Genomic DNA, 18388 nt, shown 5'->3' with positions numbered 1-18388 from the left:
CAAACCAATGACAAACTTTAGAAACAAGTTTTGGAAACTAAATATTATGAAAGTAAGCAAGCATTCTTAAGACTTCCCTTGGATTTAAACCCAGCACTGTATCAAAATAAAAATTCTTAACCAGATTTCCTACCTGATATTGCAAAGCATCAAATCCTTTAAATACAAATTCAAACAGAGTATGGAGGTTATCAGGGCTTGGGGAGGTAACAAAGATATTGGAGTACCTACAGAACAAAATAAAAGGAGGATTTTTAAGAAATTAGGGACATTTTAAAGAAATAATTTTAAAAAGGAAACATTTTGTTTGCTCCTATCCCGAAGGTGATAACCAGAGGTAACAGCAGGGGAACATGTCAGGATACCTTTTGGGAAGGAAACTAAAGTAACTCCAGACATTTAGCTACCAACATCTGTGAAAGCAAACTGCTTAGAAGCACTATGGGGACAACCCTCTCAGTATGCACAACAGACTGCTCCCCAGTCCAGTGCCCTGCTCTAAGAAGTACTTTCATACTCATCGTGAGCTGTGCTGAGGCTTTCAAACGGTGAAGCTGGAAAGCTCAATCTGTGCTTAGGCCAAGGCCAAAGCTAACCTCCAAGGGATCCTTGCTGAGTATACAGGATGCTAATAGCAGACGCTAAGGGCCAAGAGGCTGACTGTTAAAGCTATAGCAGCAGAAAGAACAAAGGACAAGGGAGTCAGGAGCTCAGGCCCCAGCTCTACCAGCACTGACTTGCTGGGGAATCTTGGGTAAATCACTGGAACTCTCCTAGCCTGGGCTGATTCATCTATAAAATGCCCACAGAGCTCTAAAGAGCGCCAAGGAAGATAATGCACAAAGGCGAACATAGTTAAGTTCTAGGTTCCTTATTATGGCTGAGAAGTTGGAAGAACATACTCTACTGGCAGTTGCATGTATCTCCCATACCCAATAGAAAAGAACAGAAACTAACATCACACCTGAAACCAGCTACTCAGAAGCCAAAGAAAGCTTCCCTTAACCAAAATCATTAAAATGTCAAACTTGTATTTTTCTCAGTCTGCAAGGCTTGTCAAACACATTCTCAATCCCTCAGAGTTGTAAAGTTTCTTACCTCCACTTCTTTGCTTCTGCATGTTTGTTCAACTGTAAATAGTGATTACAAAGGCCCTGGTATGTACGTATCTGTGTGTACACACAAGTAAATGTGCACCTTTAGGGTGGGCTGGGGAAACAAGTGTTGCTGTTTCCTGGCCGGAAATCAAGACCTAGAGAAATCACACACTGAACCCACTCAGAACTCAGACTAGGAACCTGAAATCCCAGTCCTCTGACCCGAACCCTGCACACTACCCCCTCAGAGCCAGAGTTTCTAAAGATGGGGGATTGAATCCCCTTACCCAAATGCCACCGCCCCAGCAATAGCCAATCCCAGGGCTGCAGATTTTCCCCGTCCTCGGGCAGCTGTGAGTGCAACAGTACTCCTCAGGGTCTTTTCAGAGATGCCCTCGATAAATTTCAAGACAGCTTTGGCCTGTGGAAAGAGAGACATATTATTAGGCGAACTCCAAAAAAGGCCCAAGTTTCTGCCGTTCATCACCACCACTGTAGAGAAGTGAGGTTGGCGCCAGGCTAAATAAAAGGGTGGCAGTTCTTGCAGGCCAGAAAGCACTGCTGAGCACCTGGACTTCTCACTCCCTTGGTCATCTCATCTCAGTCTCAAGGCCTTCAGTACCAATCATCAATACATGCTGATAACTCCAATTTACAGCTTCAGTCTGGACCACTTCCCTGCACATCAGACTTTTATACACATGCAACTGCTTCCCGTATATTTCCGCTTGTACACTACACATCTCAAACCTGAAACTGAACGCTTAATGTTGTCCCAAACCTCCTCCACCTAGTCTTCCCCATCTCAGTTAACTGTTCTACTGCTTGGGCCAAAGGCTCCTCAATTCCTCCTTGATAACTGATTTATCAGCAAATCCTATTACCTCCAAAACACACATAAAATCCACCATTCCTTACACCACTATCCTCCTCTACCATTTTGCTCAAAGCCACCACCGTATCCTTCTTCCATCATGACAGCAGCCTCCTGCCCAGTCTTCCTGCTACCACCCTCACTCCACCAGTCTATATTCAACACAGTAGCCAGGAGATCCTCTTAAAAAGCAGCTTGGGGATGCCTCTGGCAGCTGTGCTGAAAGGAGACTGTGGACATAAAAGCCTCACTGCTCCCATGTCTTACAGAGTAAGTGCCAAAGCCCTGCCAGTGGTCAGCAAGATCCTCCAAAAACCTCCTCCTCCACCCCCTCACCCTGCTCCAGCCCCTCAACCTCCCTGCCAGGGCTCCCCAGGCCCATGCACATGCTGCTTCCTCTGCCTGAAGCACTGGCTCCCCAAGAGCCACAGGTCTTGTTTCTTCACCTCCTTCATGGCTTGGCTCCAAAATCACCTTCTACATGAGGCCACCCCTGCCCCCTATACCCAGAACCACAGAACCCCATCCGCAGGCTGGCATGTCCTATCCCTCTTTGCCACTTTTTCTTTTTTCCCATTGTATGTAGCACCTTCTGCTTCACCAAATGATCTGCTCATGTCTTTTTCCACTGTCTGTCTCATCTCATTGTGAGGCAAGCTCCATGAAGCAGGTGCATCCCTCTTGTTTACTGCTGGGCCCCAGTCCCTAGAGGACAGCCTAGAAGTAAAAGCAAGATGCCAGTGACACTGAAAGACAGGAGCCACTAACTACTTAGGGACCAAACTTTGCTCTTCAGCTGGGATCTGTGCTGGGAATAGGTCTTTGAAGGTGGGAAGAAGGCCAGATGATCCCGAGGAAGTTGTCATGCTTGCCTAGGCAGTGATGCTAAGACACTGAAGAAACACAGGCCCAGGTAAATGGAAGGGGAGAGGCTTCAGGAAGCCAGATTTTCTCCAGATGAAAACACTCAAAGGAGATCCAGGACCTAGTTGTCTTAATTTGACCTTGCCTGAAGGCTATATTTTACCCTTTTGTTTTAGATTATGGAAGTTATAAACCGAGAAACCTAAAGACATAACAGAAAGGTATGAAATCTAGACTAAAATGCATCCTAAAATGAAGAACCAACACAAAAAAGGCCAATATCAAACTAAAAAGTAGGCAGAGGACATAAGCAAGCAGACTGGCTCACTAAAAAAGAAAAAACAACAAAAGAAACCACGTACAACCACTACCACCACCACCACCACCAATAGATGACCAATAATTGTTCGAAGAAGGTGCCTTCCTCTCTCCTAAAGAAGCAACACAAGGCCAGGTGTGCTGGCTCACACCTGTAATCCCAGCACTTTGGGAAGCAAAGCGGGTGGATCACAAGGTCAGGAGATCGAAAGAGACCATCCTGGCCAACATGGTGAGATGCCGTCTCTATTGAAAATACAAAACTTAGGTGGGCATGGTGACGCATGCCTGTAGTCCCAGCTAGTTGGGAGGCTGGGGCCGGAGAATCGCTTGAACCCGGGCGGCGGAGGTTGCACTGAGCTGAGATGGCACCACTGCACTCTAGCCTCTGTTGTGAGACCAAGAAAAAAAAAAAAAAGCAGCAACACAAATGAAAACAACCATCCTATGTTCTCATATCAGATTGGTAAAGACAAGTTGCAAGGCTGTAGTTTGGAAAAAGGCATTTCCACACACTGGATAGTTCCATCAACTGGTACAACGCCCATTATAATACATACAATCTCTGATTCAGCAATTTCTCTTCTGGAAATGTATCCTAAGTATAGTACCCCCAAACATATCTGTAAGAATCCCCTCAGAGCATTGTTTCTAATAGCGGAAATGCTGGAATCAATCCAAATGTCTAACAGGGGACTATTTATACTCTGTAGTATGATCCCTTCACATTTTATTCATTTATGTGCATGAAAAAAGATGCAGCAGGATACATAATAAACTGTTAATAGCAGTTGTTTCGGCAGAGTGCAACTGCCAAGTGGAAACACTTCTTATTTTTTTATGTACTCTTTTCTATTAACTTTCTTCTGTTTTTTTTTTTTTTTTTTGTCATAGGCCGTTTGTTTTCTTTTTCACTCTTCTTTTTTTTCTTTGTATTTTTAACCAGAGTGCTGACATTCGTTTTCTTATAACACTACTTACTAGAATCAGTTTCTCCTGCTTCATCCAGTCGCTCGCTCCTTCTCTTTTGTGATAAAGAGGGTACCAGGAAGTGAATCAAAAAAGCCTGCAGCCTGCAGCCTGGGCTGCATAGAGAGCTATGTAGCTGCTGATTCTATTTCCAGAATGAAAAGGGAAGCCAGCCTGCTGGGACTCAGCCCCAAGTGGGAAGTGTCACTGCAGCTGTCTTCCCTCTCGAGGGCAGAGACCCATGCTGCTCATTTGGCTCAGGCTGACCTATAACCCTGAAAACACCCAACTCAAAACCTCTGGGCTGTGCCCAATCAGTTCCCACCACGACCCAGAAACCACCAGAGAAGCCAAGTTTACCAGCGCTGGTCACCTAGGTGAGCACAGAAATGCATCCTGGCAGCTCTCCCCAGCCTGCTGCTTGCTTCGAAGACCAGGTACATATCACCCCAGAAGGCCCTCATCAGGCCTCACACTGCAACCAGGCTAAGTCCTAGACTAGGGCCTCAAGTTCTCCTCTCACTTCTTAATACGCTGTAATCAAAAACCTTTATATCATCAAAACTTAGCTGAAATTGAAGAACGTAGGTATATTGCCCTCTCTTGGAAAAAAGTGCTGAGGGGATTCCCTTTTCAGTGTAATCTGTGCAGACGCAGTGGATCATGCCTGTAATCTTAGTACCTTAGGAGGTTGAGGCAGGAGGACTGCTTGAGGCCAGGAGTTCGAAGTTACAGTGAGCACTGTAACTCAATCACACCACTGCACTCCAGCCTGTGTGACAGAACGAGACTCTGTCTCTTAAAAAAATAATACTAATAATAATTCATTTGCTTCATCTGTCCCCTGATTAGGGGGAAGCAATCCCTAGACTTCTTTTGTGTACCCAGAAAATGTGAAATAGCCCTACTGTTGCTGAGCACACATGAGTATGAGCAAAGGAAAAAGCCCCCTTCTCCAGGGAGGGTCCAGGTCTCGAGTCAATGTACGTTGGTTTCTGTTGCACTCCATATGCTGTATTGTATCTTTACGTTGGAAGTTCTGCACACCACACTCACCTGGTCGAGGGTCTTACAGCAGTCCACCAATACACCCACAGGCTGGGTGTCCTGTAAGCTCTCCTTCAACTCCTTCAGCTCCAGATCAGAAGGACCAAGACTCTCATCCTACCAGAGAGAGAAGGGGAAGGTCTGTCACTGCCACAGGAGGATCAACATAGAACACACAGCTTCCAGGCCAGGTGTGGTGGCTCACGCCTATAATCCCAGCACTTTGGGAGGCCGAGGTGAGTGGATAACGAGGTCAGGAATTCAAAGACCAGCCTGACCAAGACAGTGAAACCCCGTCTCTAAAACAAATAAATAAATGAAAATGAAACCTCCCCCAGACTCCTGGAGCCCAGCACAGACTCACCGGAGTCTGCGGAGGCAGGGCCTCAATGGTGGCAATGTGGGAGGAGATGGGCAGGATGTTGAGCTGGTCATCAATGACGAGACACTTCTTACAAGAGGCCAGAGAGAGAATAAACCTGAAAAACAAAACCACTGCAATGACGTGTTGAGGAGGGCACGCAATGTCTACACAGAGTATAACTTTTCTTCAAAAAAAATCATTTGGCCCCAAGGGTTTCTAAGAAAGCCAGAAAAAGCCAAAACCCAGTTGGACAGCAGTGTGAGATGATTCAACACCTTCTCCACAAGGCACCTGAACATGCTTTATACAGCAAATCAGAAAACCCGAGGACTCGTCCCAGGAGATCAATGATAAGCCCTCCTGTTCCACGTGACTGCCACTATTCCCTAAACCACGTGGCCTTCCCCTCATCCTCCCAGCCTTGCTCTTTAGCACTGAGGTGTTTCAGGCCATCCTTAAATGAGGAATTCCAAACCCCACCCCCATATGATCACCAGTCACACAGGGAAAAAACACAAATGAAATCACCTGCTGTCACTAGGAAAAAGAAAGATATAAAAGGAAGAAGGGGGCAAGAAGGTTCCCCAAAGAAATATAATACAAATGTTCTTGAATGCAAGAAAAAATGTTTGACTACAAAATTCAAACATCCTCTCACTGCACGAAAAAGATTTCACAGGCGTCTGTTCTATTCAGTAGCACACAGCTGCTCCTCCTGCTCTGCTCAGTCCTCCAAGTTAGAACATCACAGAGGGTTAAAATGAGAGAGGCCCCCAGGGTTCATCAAGACCCAGATTTCTACGCCTCAGCACTACTGAGATTTTGGACCAGATAATTCTTTGGGGTGGAGCCGTCCTGTACACCACTGGTTGTTCAACAGCATACGCGCCTCTACCCACTAGATGCCCACGGCACCCACCACCACCAGCCCCAAAGTCATGGCAATCAAAACATTTCCAGACATTGCCAAATGTCCCCAGGGGGCCAAACAGCTCCAGATGAGAACCACTGATTTAGGTCAAAATTTCTCATGGCGTTTCACATGGTGCTAACTGGTGTTCCCCCACCCCCCGCCCCGCCCACCCCGAAAAGACTGTGGTAAAATAAATTTGGCAAACAAACAATCAGTTAAACAGGTCCCTGTTGCTGCAAGACTTTTCAGAGATTACAACAGACCGGGGTAAATCTTCATAAAGGAAAAACAGTATCAGTGCTTCCCAGACATACATGGCCAAACCCTTCTCATATGGTCCCCTCTTAAAAGACTAGCATTCTACCGCCAGGCACGGTGGCTCACGACTGTAATCCCAGCACTTTGGGAGGCCAAAGTGAGTGAATCACTTGAGGTCAGCAGCTAGTCGACACCAGCTTGGCCAACATGGTGAAACGCCACCTCTACTAAAAATACAAAAAATGGCCAGGCACGATGGCTCACATCTGTAATCCCAGCACTTTGGGAGGCTGAGGCGGGCAGATCACTTGAGGTCAGAAGTTCAGGACCAGCCTAGCCAACATGGTAAAACCTCGTCTCTGTTAAAAATATAAAAATTAGCTGGGCATGGTAGTACACTCCTATTTATCCCAGCTACTCGGGAGGCTGAGGGATAAGAATCACTTGAACCCAGGAGACGAAGGTTGCAGCGGGTCAAGATTGTGCCACTATACTCCAGCCTGGGCAACAGAGCAAGACTCCATCTCAAAAAAAATAATAAATAAATAATGCAAAAAATGAGCCGAACGAGCTGAATGCAGTGGCAGGTGCCTATAATCCCAGCTATTCAGGAGGCTGATGCAAAATAATCACTTGACCCAGGAGGTGAAGGTTGCAGTGAGCCAAGATTATGCCACTATGCTCCAGCCTGGGTGACAGAGCGAGACTCTGTCTCAAAAAAATAAAACAAAATAAAAATAAAAATAAATAAATATTTAATTTTGGATAACAAATAAAATTTCCGTATTTGAAATTATGGGTGTTCCTTTGCTTGCAAGAAACATTTTGTCGCCTTTTTCTGCCTCTAATTACATCTCACTCCTCCCATATTTCTCTTAATCATCATTTTTACTATCCCAACATGTCATATTCACTACAAAAAGTTTGGAAAGACTAGTGTTCTATGAAGTATCTCTGAGAAACAGTGATCCAGAAAAATCACTCCTTTAAAAGATGAATAAGCTAAGAGCCAGAGAGAGTAACCTGGTTTAACTGAACTGTCAGGGCTAGCAAAGACAAAGTGAGCTTTCCTAGCTCCAACTTTCTACTACGTTTTACTGCTTCCAGCTAGTTTCACAACTACTGCTGCTGTCAATAATCTCATCATTTTTGGAATCTTGTACTACTTTCCCCAGTATAAAAGCAAAGCTTTCAGTTGAGTCCAACATAAAAATATCCCTCCCAATGTGGCTGCCCCACAATTGGGAGGAACTATAGACTTACCTTTCATTAAATCTTCCCACCACATCCTGATGGGCCTCAGTTCTGTACCTGGAATGCACGTCCTAACAAAGAAAGACAACATCCATTAGCAAAGGCATGCACACAGAGCTGAGGACCAGGGTCCACATACAAAGCTCTCTCAAAGGAGACACTGGCAACCTTGCTGGAAACAAAATCGCTCCTACATAACCTGCTGTGCCACATGGTATTTGCTGAAGCTGGGATCAGACACTGAATGCAACAATTCTTATTAAAATCTTTTACTTTTCCACGTTTTTTCTAGCATCCTAAGTTGTATTCATTTATTTCATAAAATTGACATGCTGTGTGCCAGACATGCTGTGTACATACACTAGTGAACAAAGCATGACCTCTGTTCTCATGGTGCTTGGAGTGTCATGGGTGGAGGAAGAAAAACAAGTAGATAAATACAAATTTTGGCAAATGCTACATATGAAATATAGAGTACACAGACAGCAAGTGGGGGTCACTTATGTAGGGTAGTGAGCAAAGGCCTGAGATGATAAGCTGAGACCTGAAGGATAAGTAGGTAGCCATGTAAGAGGGAGCAGAAGAACAAACTGATGTGAGCACAAAGTCATTCATTCACTCTCAAACATCTAAGGAAAGCTTACTAAATGCCAGGCACTCTTCTAAGATCTGGGAACGCAACAGCAAGGAAAACTCTCTGTTTCAGTGAAATTTATTTATTTTTATTTTTTGAGATGGAGTCTCACTCTGTCGCCCAGGCTGGAGTACACATGTGCAATCTCAGCTCACTGCAAACTCTGCCTCCCAAGCTCAAGCGATTTTCCTGCCTCAGCCTCCCTAATAGCTGGAATTACAGGTATGCGCCACCATACCTGGCTAATTTTTTGTTTGTATTTGTAGTAGAAATGGGGTTTCACCATGTTGACCAGGCTGGTCTCAAACTCCTGTTCTCAGGTGATCTGCCCACCTCAGCCTCCCAAAGTCCTGGGATTACAGGAGTGGAGCCACTGCACCTCGCCCGCCAATGAAATTTAGAGACTAGTACAGGAGGACAGACAAAAAATAATAACTTTAGATAACTGTCAATTGCTTTGAAGAAAAATAAAGCTGGTTCGGGAGTGATAGACACGGCCGCCTACTGTAAATGGGGTGTGAGGAAAGATCACACAGATGAGGCGTTATCTGAGCAGGGACTTGAATGCAATGAGGACGTGAGCCAGGCAGAGGCCCAGAGGAAGCACATTCCAGTGGGAACACGAACTGCCAATGCCCTCGCCCGAGTGTGTGCTGGGCATGTCTGAGGACTTTCCAGGAGGCCAAAAGGGCTGTAGTGCAAGTGATAATGGGAGTAGAAAGGACAGGAAGCAGCCCCTAAGATTTGAGGAAAGTCCATTTCATCAGATAAATGCAGCTCAAGAAACCCTAAGTCCAATCCAACCACCATTCCTGAGCTGCTGGGCACAGGCGTGACTAAAAAATTTGCCTCTGAATGTGGACTTCGCAACACTGACGGAGTGAGACCAGCTCTGCATCAGGTGAGACATATCCCTAACCCTTCACCACGTCCTCAATGTCTTTTGCTTTGGGAGAACACAGTCTCTGCTGGAGTTGAAATTCTTGCCAAACTCGGGGTACAACTAGCAAATGTTCCTTAGTCATCCATTAGGATGAGGGCCAGAGGAGTCTGCACATGGTTCTGTTTTTGCAATACACAAATTTAGGTACTGGCACTGCTCCTTGCACAGTATCATTCCAGAACATTTAACTACATAAAAGCTGCATCATATCTGAGTCTCACTGGTGTAGAATTTGCAAGTGCCTGAAAACAAAATTCAGAGATGCCTAGGCACACTCAGGGACCCTGAGATTTAACTGCAGTGACTTCTTCAAAGAGCTCTTAGCCCAGAGGCTGTGCTGACTGCTCACTGGAGCTGCACAACAGGAATTCTTCAAAGAAAGCGGAACACGGCAAAAACAGACTTACTTGAACCTTCAAAATTAAGTTAAAAGACAGATGCTTACCATGGTCATTGTGTACAATTGCTTGAGTGAGTTCATGGTCCGTAGGAGGATGACCACCAGCCCACCACCTTCCACTGTTTCTACAGTCCTGGCCAGCAAGTTTGGAGTTAAGGCTTCAAAATCCTGGAAGAAAGGGACTTTAGAAAGGGCTGGTCATTCAAATAGCAAACCAAGGAACTTTTTTTTTTTCTTGAGATGGAGTCTCGCTCTGTTGCCCAGGCTAGAGTGCAGTGGCACAATCTTGGCTCACCACCCACCCAGGCCTCCCAAAGTGCTATTTTATAGGCATGAGCCACCGCGCCTGGCCCAACCGAAGGGACTCTTAACCAAAAGCCAAGTGATAAGGCAAAAATAGGACTTCAGAGCACAAAGCCAAGACCATTCTCACCTTGACTCTCAGGATACACACGTAGGGGGTACCACAGATGAGGGCCCAGCCCTCGAATATACAAATACCTGGTTTTATATGCCAAAAATAAAAAAATATATGTGAGACATTATTAGTTTTATATGTCAAAATGTCTCTGATAAAATCCTATTTGGAAACAGATTTTCCAACCTTCATTGATTCATACTTGAATTTCAGAAACTTCTTACAATCGTTTTCTGGCATTTATAGCTCAAACTTGTTTGACAAAACTATACCACATCGGGTAGCTACTGCTCACAGGAGTCATTATTCAGGAAACTAACCAAGGTAGCAAGCAGACCACTCCCTACCAATCAGTGATCACCCAGGGCATTCCCCACAGTAAAGCTGAAAATGAGGCAAAATGCTCTTTTTTGGTCTCCAAGGTGGGATGCAAGCCAGCAATAAAGGAGACAACCCATATTTTGCAAGGTATGTAACTTGACATAATAATGGGTGTATATGATACGAGAAACAGTCGTAGGTATATATGATAAACACACAAAAATGTGGGGATTTGTGCTTAATTTTGTCTTGTCTTTTTTTGGGAGGATGGGGTAGGGAGGTGGCAGAGGAGTCAAAGAAACAAAGAATAAAACAAAGACCACAGAGCTTACACACACACACATACACACACACACACACACACACACACAACCACACACACACACACACACACACACAGTGAAACTTAGTCTATTAACTTGCCAGGCAAGAGAATACACACTGGTGCAGAAATCCGCCAAGTAGTCTCTGAGAGGTAAAGTGAGGGGTGTTTAAGGACTAAAGGGCTAGAAAGGGGTAGAGGGGCTTTCATGGTGGGTATGATACTCAGGTACTCTGGACAGAACATTTAAGTGCATTGGTCTGTACCCAGTTGGAAAACAAGTCCCACTGCTCACTGGACAAGAAAGTCTTCAATGAATGCCAAAAAGGACACGGGGTCCTAGAGGCACTCAAGTCTCTGGCATTTGCTTTAATCAGCTTTAGCTAGTTAGAACCAGTTATAACACAGCATCGCTTCAGTTCTGGTGTCTCTAGACAAGTGCTGATTTCAGTAGAAAATTCTCTCTTTATATGGGGTAGGTGATTAAATGTACTTTGGAAAGTGGCCAGGACTTCCACTAATAATGCTTGGGGACAGGGAACACGGGACTTTTCTCTCCTTACTGTATGCTTGTTCCCAGTGGAAAGCCAGGCAGCCCATGCAACCCTCAAGACTCTGACTTCAATCACAGGCTAGAGGAAGCCACCCACCTGCAGCACACACATGCCAAAGGTATTGCCCAGGATCTTGTGGGTCTCATTGTAGTAGCAGTAGCGAATGTTTGTGGCTGCTATGAAGAGTTCAAAGGGGTCATCCTGCTTCACATTCAATGTTCCATTCTTTATTTTCTTCTGCAGCTGTCGCATTCTTTTCTTCCGGTGACTGTAATCACATGCCCCCAATCCCATGAGAGCCAGTTAACCAGAGAAGCTAAAGAGCTGGAACCAGGGACAGGTTCAGTGATCACCCACATAGACCTTCAGAGCTAGTAGGGAACTTGAAAGTGTGAGGCCACTTTCAGGTGGAAGGCAGTAGAGAGGCATTAGAGTGCTTAAGGCGGCCCCCTGAGGCCATTTATCCGCACCCCTCCCCCAACCCGCTGCACTTCAGGAAGGGGCACCTCTTTCATTGGTGGTCAGTGAGAGGAGCACAGTATGTGGCAGCCCTCCAATGGTCTGAGGGACAGTGAACTGGCCCCCCGTGTAAAAAGTTTGGGGATGCCTGGCTTAAGGGCTTGGAGTAAGCATGATAAATCAGCTGGGCGCAGTGGTTTACGCCTGTAATCCCAGCACTGGAGGAGGCAAAGGCTGGCAGATCACAAGGTCAGAAGTTCAAGACCAGCCTGGCCAACATATAGTGAAGTCCTGTCTCTAATAAGAACACAAAAAAAATTTTTTAAAAAAAGAGTGGTAAGTCCATGTGTGAACACTGCTATTTTGCTGTGACCTTCAACAAATACTTTTCTTTAAAAGATGGGTAATAGGGTAGCTAACCCTCACATTTGGCCAAAGCCAGAGCTTGAAACCAAACCTGAGTGGCCTCATTACCTCAGTCATAAGCCAATGCTTCAACTACACTGTGCTGTGTCCCAGAGATCCTGGGAAAGACGAGGTGATGGCATGTTACTTTATTCATCCTTCCCAGATGACTTCCTCCCCGAGAAGGTGGCATTATGTCTTCAAGGGCAGGTCTCACGTAAGATAATAATGATACAGGACAAGGGATTAGAATGGAATCTGGACGTCTCTAAGGAATCCCTGAATTTTCGTTTGGTCTTAAAAACCCTGAACATCCAGCTGCTATTTACCTTTCCTTTAACAAAACAGAGTATTAGAATGTTTTAGAATGGAGGATTACAGCTGATCAAAATGCTACCTTTACCGTAGTTCTTTTAACTTAAAAGCTAGAACAAAGGCCCATCCTCCTGCGGGCCTCCACTTTCTCATCTATGAACCAAGGCAGTGGCTGAGTTTATCTCCACTGTCCTTTCTGGTTCAGGCCTTAAGCCCATGACTTACGAGCAGGCATTAGCTTGAACACAATGCTCTGCCAGATGAAGACAGGGGTGGGGCAGAAGAGCTCACAGCTCATAGAGGAACAAAACTAGATTTTTAGAAGTAAATCCAGGTGGTTTAAATTCAAAAGGCAAATCTTCCCGGAAGACTTTGAACTGCCTAATTCCACATCCATCTCACATTTGTCTAATGAAAAATATTGAAAACCAGAAGGCCTAAAAACTTAAAATTCTGGGATAGGCAACAGGCCTTATTCTCAATCTGTATTAAAAATGCCTACCTCTCTAATTATGAATGTACATATAACAGAATACCAATTATGGTTCAAAACTAGACCAGTAACATACACCTAGATGCTGACAATGCCTAGACGGCAAGATGCTTTTTATTTTCCTCTTTGGGTTTTCTGCACTTCGCACATTTCGACAGTAAGGCTCTAACTGTCTGGTTTCTTTTAGGCAGAATCCCTTTCCTTTAAGCCCAAAGGACAAGGAAGAGTTTAGCCTCTGGTACTAATTTAAATTAAAATAATTTTAGAGCTGTTAACAATACACCCAACTCAACATACACTGAGTACCTATGACAACATGCTAAATCAGCTGAAAATAGGAAAATACAAAGATAAATAGGAGAGGGCTCCAATCTGAATGAGCTTATCACCTGAAAGTTTAAAAAAAAAAAAAAAAAAGAACATAAGTCACAGTACGAAGTGACGCTACCCCAAAACAACAGCATCTGGTGACAAGCATTACAGGAGAAGGACAAGCGCAGAGGAAGGTAGAGGAACCATCAGGTATGACTGGGGGCTCGGGAAAAGTTTCATGGAGGAGGCAGGCCCTGAAAAACGGGGAGAATTTCAATAGGTGATATCAGAGAGGTGGAATTGGCATTCCAAGCAGAGGAGACAACATGAGCAAACAGAAGCAAGGAGGTTACTTACAGCATAAAGCAGCCAGAGCTGGAGACAGGCTTTCAGAGTCAGATCAGAGACGAGCACATTTGGAAATCAGAAGAGGCCCAAGGATAGAATCACATTGCCAGCTAGGTTTAGAGTAAGGTGACAAGATCCAGGGAAAAAGAAGAGCTCAGGAAGGTGGTCTGAGTAAAGACACTGAGGCCAAGAAGGGAGACTGTTTCTGAGGTGATGCTACAGTGGGTCACTCCCAGGGAACATCACTCCCCAACCCACCCCAGACTTCTCCAAACGCAAAGCTACAGGCAGAACTTCCAACTTCCTACTATAGTATGACAAACCCTACCCTCCTCTGGCCAGGGTTGGGCATCTTTCCACTAGAATTCTGGGGAAAAGTCTGACTTCCTCATGGATGGGCCTGAAACATGGAAAATGCAAGTGTTGTTTCTGCGAGGGGGACAACAGAAAACGGAAAGCAGATCTGCAGTGAGAAAGCTGGTCTACACAGAGCAGATATGCCGAGATGACAAATTAAGCTGGGAGCATTAGCGCTCTGGCTCTACAACACCCGTGAGCAGGACTGAAATCTTATCCCCTTGGATTCCAGGAAATACCCCATATACTTCAATGGAATCCCTTTGTGCCAAATTGTGTTTGTATTGGAACTTCGTTATCTATGACTAAAAGTCTTGACTGCCACAGCTTCAAACAGCCAACTGTCAAATATAGCAGTGAACTGGGAGATGAGGCAGAGCTCTGAAGAGGGGAGAGAGAGAGAGAAAAGTTGATTCATTAGGCAACAAGATGCTAGGGATATCTAACGGCACAATTTGATCGCCATTACAGAAGCAGAAACCAGATTGCAAAAGTGGCTACTAAGTGCAAAGATTTCTGTTTTAGAGTGTATGGCAATAAAAATGGGGGAAAATGCTAACCTGAGAGAGAAATCTGGGTATGCATCTAATCAGCTTTTGATCATAGAAAAATCTGGGCATGTTTACAGGAAGGAGAAAGTTCCCAAAGGGTATGGAGTGGCCAGTAAAGCAAAGACAAAAGGTCCAGAAAGAGGTGGGGCGGGGAGATACAGCTACATAAAGGGGTTTTCCTTGGACATGGGATGAGGCACATCCCCTCCATGAAGGATGGGAAGTAAAAAAGAGATAATGAAAAGGTGGAATAAATTTGAGGTAGGAAAGACAATTTGAAGGAACTTGCATGAGATGGGCTTAATCAGACTAGAAAAGCAGGAAGGAAAACCATATGCCAAAGGCAAGGCATTGGACTGGTGACTTAAAAAGCATGAAAATGATCTGAAACTTATTTTCAGGAATGAAGAAAGGTTATCAACTCCATATGTCCTCAGAGATAGCAGCTCCACTAAAGACCCATAAGAAATATGTCAAGGAATCATTTCCTGGCATTTAATGAGCAGGAATTGTGAGCTGGATAAAACACATGAAGAGCCCAGCTTACCTGCTAAACCCCAGCTCTTTCTTGTAACACCATAGCACTGAAGGCCGAGCCTTCACAGTTGCTTTGGATAACATATGATGAAGTATTACAACCTGTCAAACAAAAAAGTCACAGAATTTCAGACACAAAAGAGACTTTAGAGACTGCCAGACCTAAGACCTCATTTGACAGATGTGGAAACTAAATTGAGAGCCAGGACTAGAAGCCAGGTCACAGACAGTTAACCTGGTGGTCAACCCACCATCCCGGGCTTCAAAAGGTATTAGCTTGTCTGCTAACAAATTGCTAATAAGTCTAAATACAGAGAATTCGCCACTTCCAGGAAATAAAGAAAGGTTCCCACTAGGCATCTTACCAGCCAGAGGTCTTAATGCCATTATGTCCTGAAACCCCGGGGTGCTTAAATATGCTGACTCTCTAGACAAGATAAAAAGTAATTCAGGAAGCATTTGCCAGGTCATACCTGATCTTTTCCTCGATCCCCGACTACAACAAAGAGAGATCTTTGCCGCTCAGCTACCCCATTCTCAATGAGAATCCGGATTCGGTTATCCACCTTTTTCCGATGCATGGTGAACAAATATTACTAAAAGAGAGAGAAATACAACTGACCATGTGCACTAGATTATGTCTAAGGAACATTAGCTGGCTGCCTCTTGTGGGGCCAGGGGCTGTGCTAGGCATATTCATAAGCATTGTCTTACTTAACCCTCAAAGAGCTCCATAGGGAAGAGATCAGCCTCTAGTTTTAAACTTAGAAAACCTTGGGCTTGGGAAGTGAGAAAAATCTTTCCTCAGCCTGGGAAGCCTGCAATTCAACTCTATTAGAAAAAAAGTGTTTTAAGTCAGAAACTTAAATATTCAAAAAAGTAGAATGACTAAAATAAATAATGGCATAACCAAATATCCAAAGCACTTTCGTTTGTCTGTTTTTGAGACAAAGTCTTGCTCTGTCACCAGGCTGGAGTGCAGCAGCGCAATCTCAGCTCACTGAAACCTCTGCCTCCCGGGTTCAAGTGATCCACCCACCTCAGCCTCTCGAGTAGTTCAGGTGCAAGCCACCATGCCCAGCTAATTTTTCATATTTTTAGTACAGACGGGGTTTCACCATGTTGGCCAGGATGGTCTTGATCTCTTGACCTCATGATCTGCCCGCTTCAGCATCCCAAAGTGCCGGGGTTATAGGTGTGAGCCACCGCACCTGGCCAAGCATTTTTAATAACTGAGGATATGGATACAGATGTTTATGACAGGACCAAGACAAAATAAAGTATGATGCCATTTCTTATACATACACATAAAAGACTGGAAAAAAATACCAAAGTGTAAAATAGCTATTTCTGGATGGTGGGACTTTTACCTTGTTCTTTTGTTTTTGAGGAGTCTTAAAAAATTCACTTTACTAATAAAGTCAAGTAAACAAAGTCAATAAATATCAATGAATAATTCCATGATGTAATGTGTCCAACTGTTTCCTCATGTTAGGGAAAACTATACTGAAGCCTTTGTACAGGCAGACCTGAAAAGTTCTCCCCTGGCGTGGTGGCTCACACCTGTAATCCCAGCACTTTGGGAGGCTGAGATGGGCGGATCATCTGAGGTAAGGAATTCGAGACCAGCCTAGCCAACATGGCGAAACCCCATCTCTACTAAAAATACAAAACTTAGTCGGGAGTGTTGGTGGGCGCCTGCAGTCCCAGCTACAGGAGAGGCTAAGGCAAGAGAATCACTCGAACTGGAGAGGCGTTAAGATGCAGTGAGCTGAGATTGTGCTGTTGCATCCCAGCCTAGATGACAGAGCAAGACTCTTGTCTAAAAAAAAAAAAAAAAAAAAAAAAAGTTCTGTGATTACCTACAGTAAAATATTGTATCATCACAATACATCAATAAACCATCAGAAATATCACTTATATTACTACAATGTAAAAGTAATATGAAACTTAGAAACTCCAGTACCTACTGCATTCTAAACACAAAGCTCATTTACTGAACATTAACTGTCCCTTCTAACCTCCCAATCCAATCAAAGATTTTAGTATATGTCATACTATAACACACTAAGTCACTATCAAGGACCCCAATTTACAAATAAAGGAGAAAGTATAAAGAATTCAAGTAACCCGAGGCAGAAAAACGACAGAGACAGAATTCACACTCCAGTCTTCCTGACTCCAGAGCCTGAGCTCTTCCCAGTTCACCAATCTTCTCAACTTGTAAACCTTGTGTTGCCTGCCACATAAAGATTCCGCAAAATCAATCAACAACCAATTTTAATGGGGGCTGCCTTTTGCTCTAGCTACTGTGGGACCCCCAGAAGTAATACCAGAAGGCCCATTACTTCAAGCTTGCATTTTTCTTGAAGAAGATATTTAAGGGAATGAGATGAGGAACAAGAACACAGATAAATTAGATGTAAAAATAATAACTACAGTGAGGGGTCAAATGAAGGAAGGGCTGAGATTACTATGGGCTGAAGTTGTCATGGAAGGCCTGGAGGGGAAGGCCTTGAAGGAGATTATTTTTCACTCACTCCTTCATTTATCTACACCTAACATCTATGTGCCAGGCACCACTTTAGGTGCATTGGCAAACAAAACCAAGTCCTGAATGATGTGACTCCTGATTTTTTAAAAAAAAAGTATAAAGGAATGCGCACAGTGAAGCATTTCACAACGCAGAAGGATCTGGCATCACATTACCTCAGTTCAAAGCCCAGAGCTGCAACCAGGCACTGCGGGCAAGCTCCACGGAAAGCAAGTGTTGTCACCCACCCATTCACCCCGACTCCCCAGTTACAGGCACTTAAGAGGGTGGGTATCAAGCCACGCAACCCCCGAGGACGCTCGAGAAGCACGCGCCGAGAACGGCTGCGTTTGGGAGAGGTGATTCTGTTATCTAGCAGCGCACCAAAACAGGGGTGGAGGGCAGTAGGGGTAGGCCAGTTATCTATCCGGATGCAGAGCCTTCATCCTCAGGCCGGTCCCCTCTTGGTCCAAAAAGAAGACAGATGCCAATATCGGCATCCATACCCGGCCCTCCCGCGTTTGGTAC

The 18388-nt window shown here is 44.6% G+C and overlaps 1 protein-coding gene across 3 annotated transcripts in view; it reads right to left on the bottom strand.

The window, feature by feature from the left end:
• The window catches only part of NAT10 (N-acetyltransferase 10), a 55028-nt gene that overhangs the window by 32144 nt on the left and 4496 nt on the right, over positions 1–18388 (bottom strand). For 2 of the 3 annotated variants that reach the window (XR_012518145.1, XM_003919973.4), the window contains exons 2-10: positions 15801–15923; positions 15338–15429; positions 11647–11818; positions 9981–10103; positions 7968–8029; positions 5534–5648; positions 5179–5286; positions 1385–1518; positions 134–227 (exon numbers count right to left, since the gene is read on the bottom strand). Coding sequence is in view for 2 of the 3 variants with exons in the window: in XM_003919973.4 (XP_003920022.2) it covers positions 134–227; positions 1385–1518; positions 5179–5286; positions 5534–5648; positions 7968–8029; positions 9981–10103; positions 11647–11818; positions 15338–15429; positions 15801–15908 (1008 nt within the window). In the remaining variant the exon portion in view is untranslated. Of the gene's footprint in view, positions 1–133; positions 228–1384; positions 1519–5178; positions 5287–5533; positions 5649–7967; positions 8030–9980; positions 10104–11646; positions 11819–15337; positions 15430–15800; positions 15924–18036; positions 18383–18388 lie in introns of those variants that run through there. The other variant, XM_010333294.3, reaches the window with a different exon arrangement.

This window comes from Saimiri boliviensis, chromosome 6 (genome assembly GCF_048565385.1).
Source record: "Saimiri boliviensis isolate mSaiBol1 chromosome 6, mSaiBol1.pri, whole genome shotgun sequence".
Lineage (NCBI taxonomy): Eukaryota > Metazoa > Chordata > Mammalia > Primates > Cebidae > Saimiri > Saimiri boliviensis.
The sequence above is the reverse complement of the archived record's forward strand: the minus strand, read 5'-3'. Positions and strand labels throughout refer to the sequence as shown.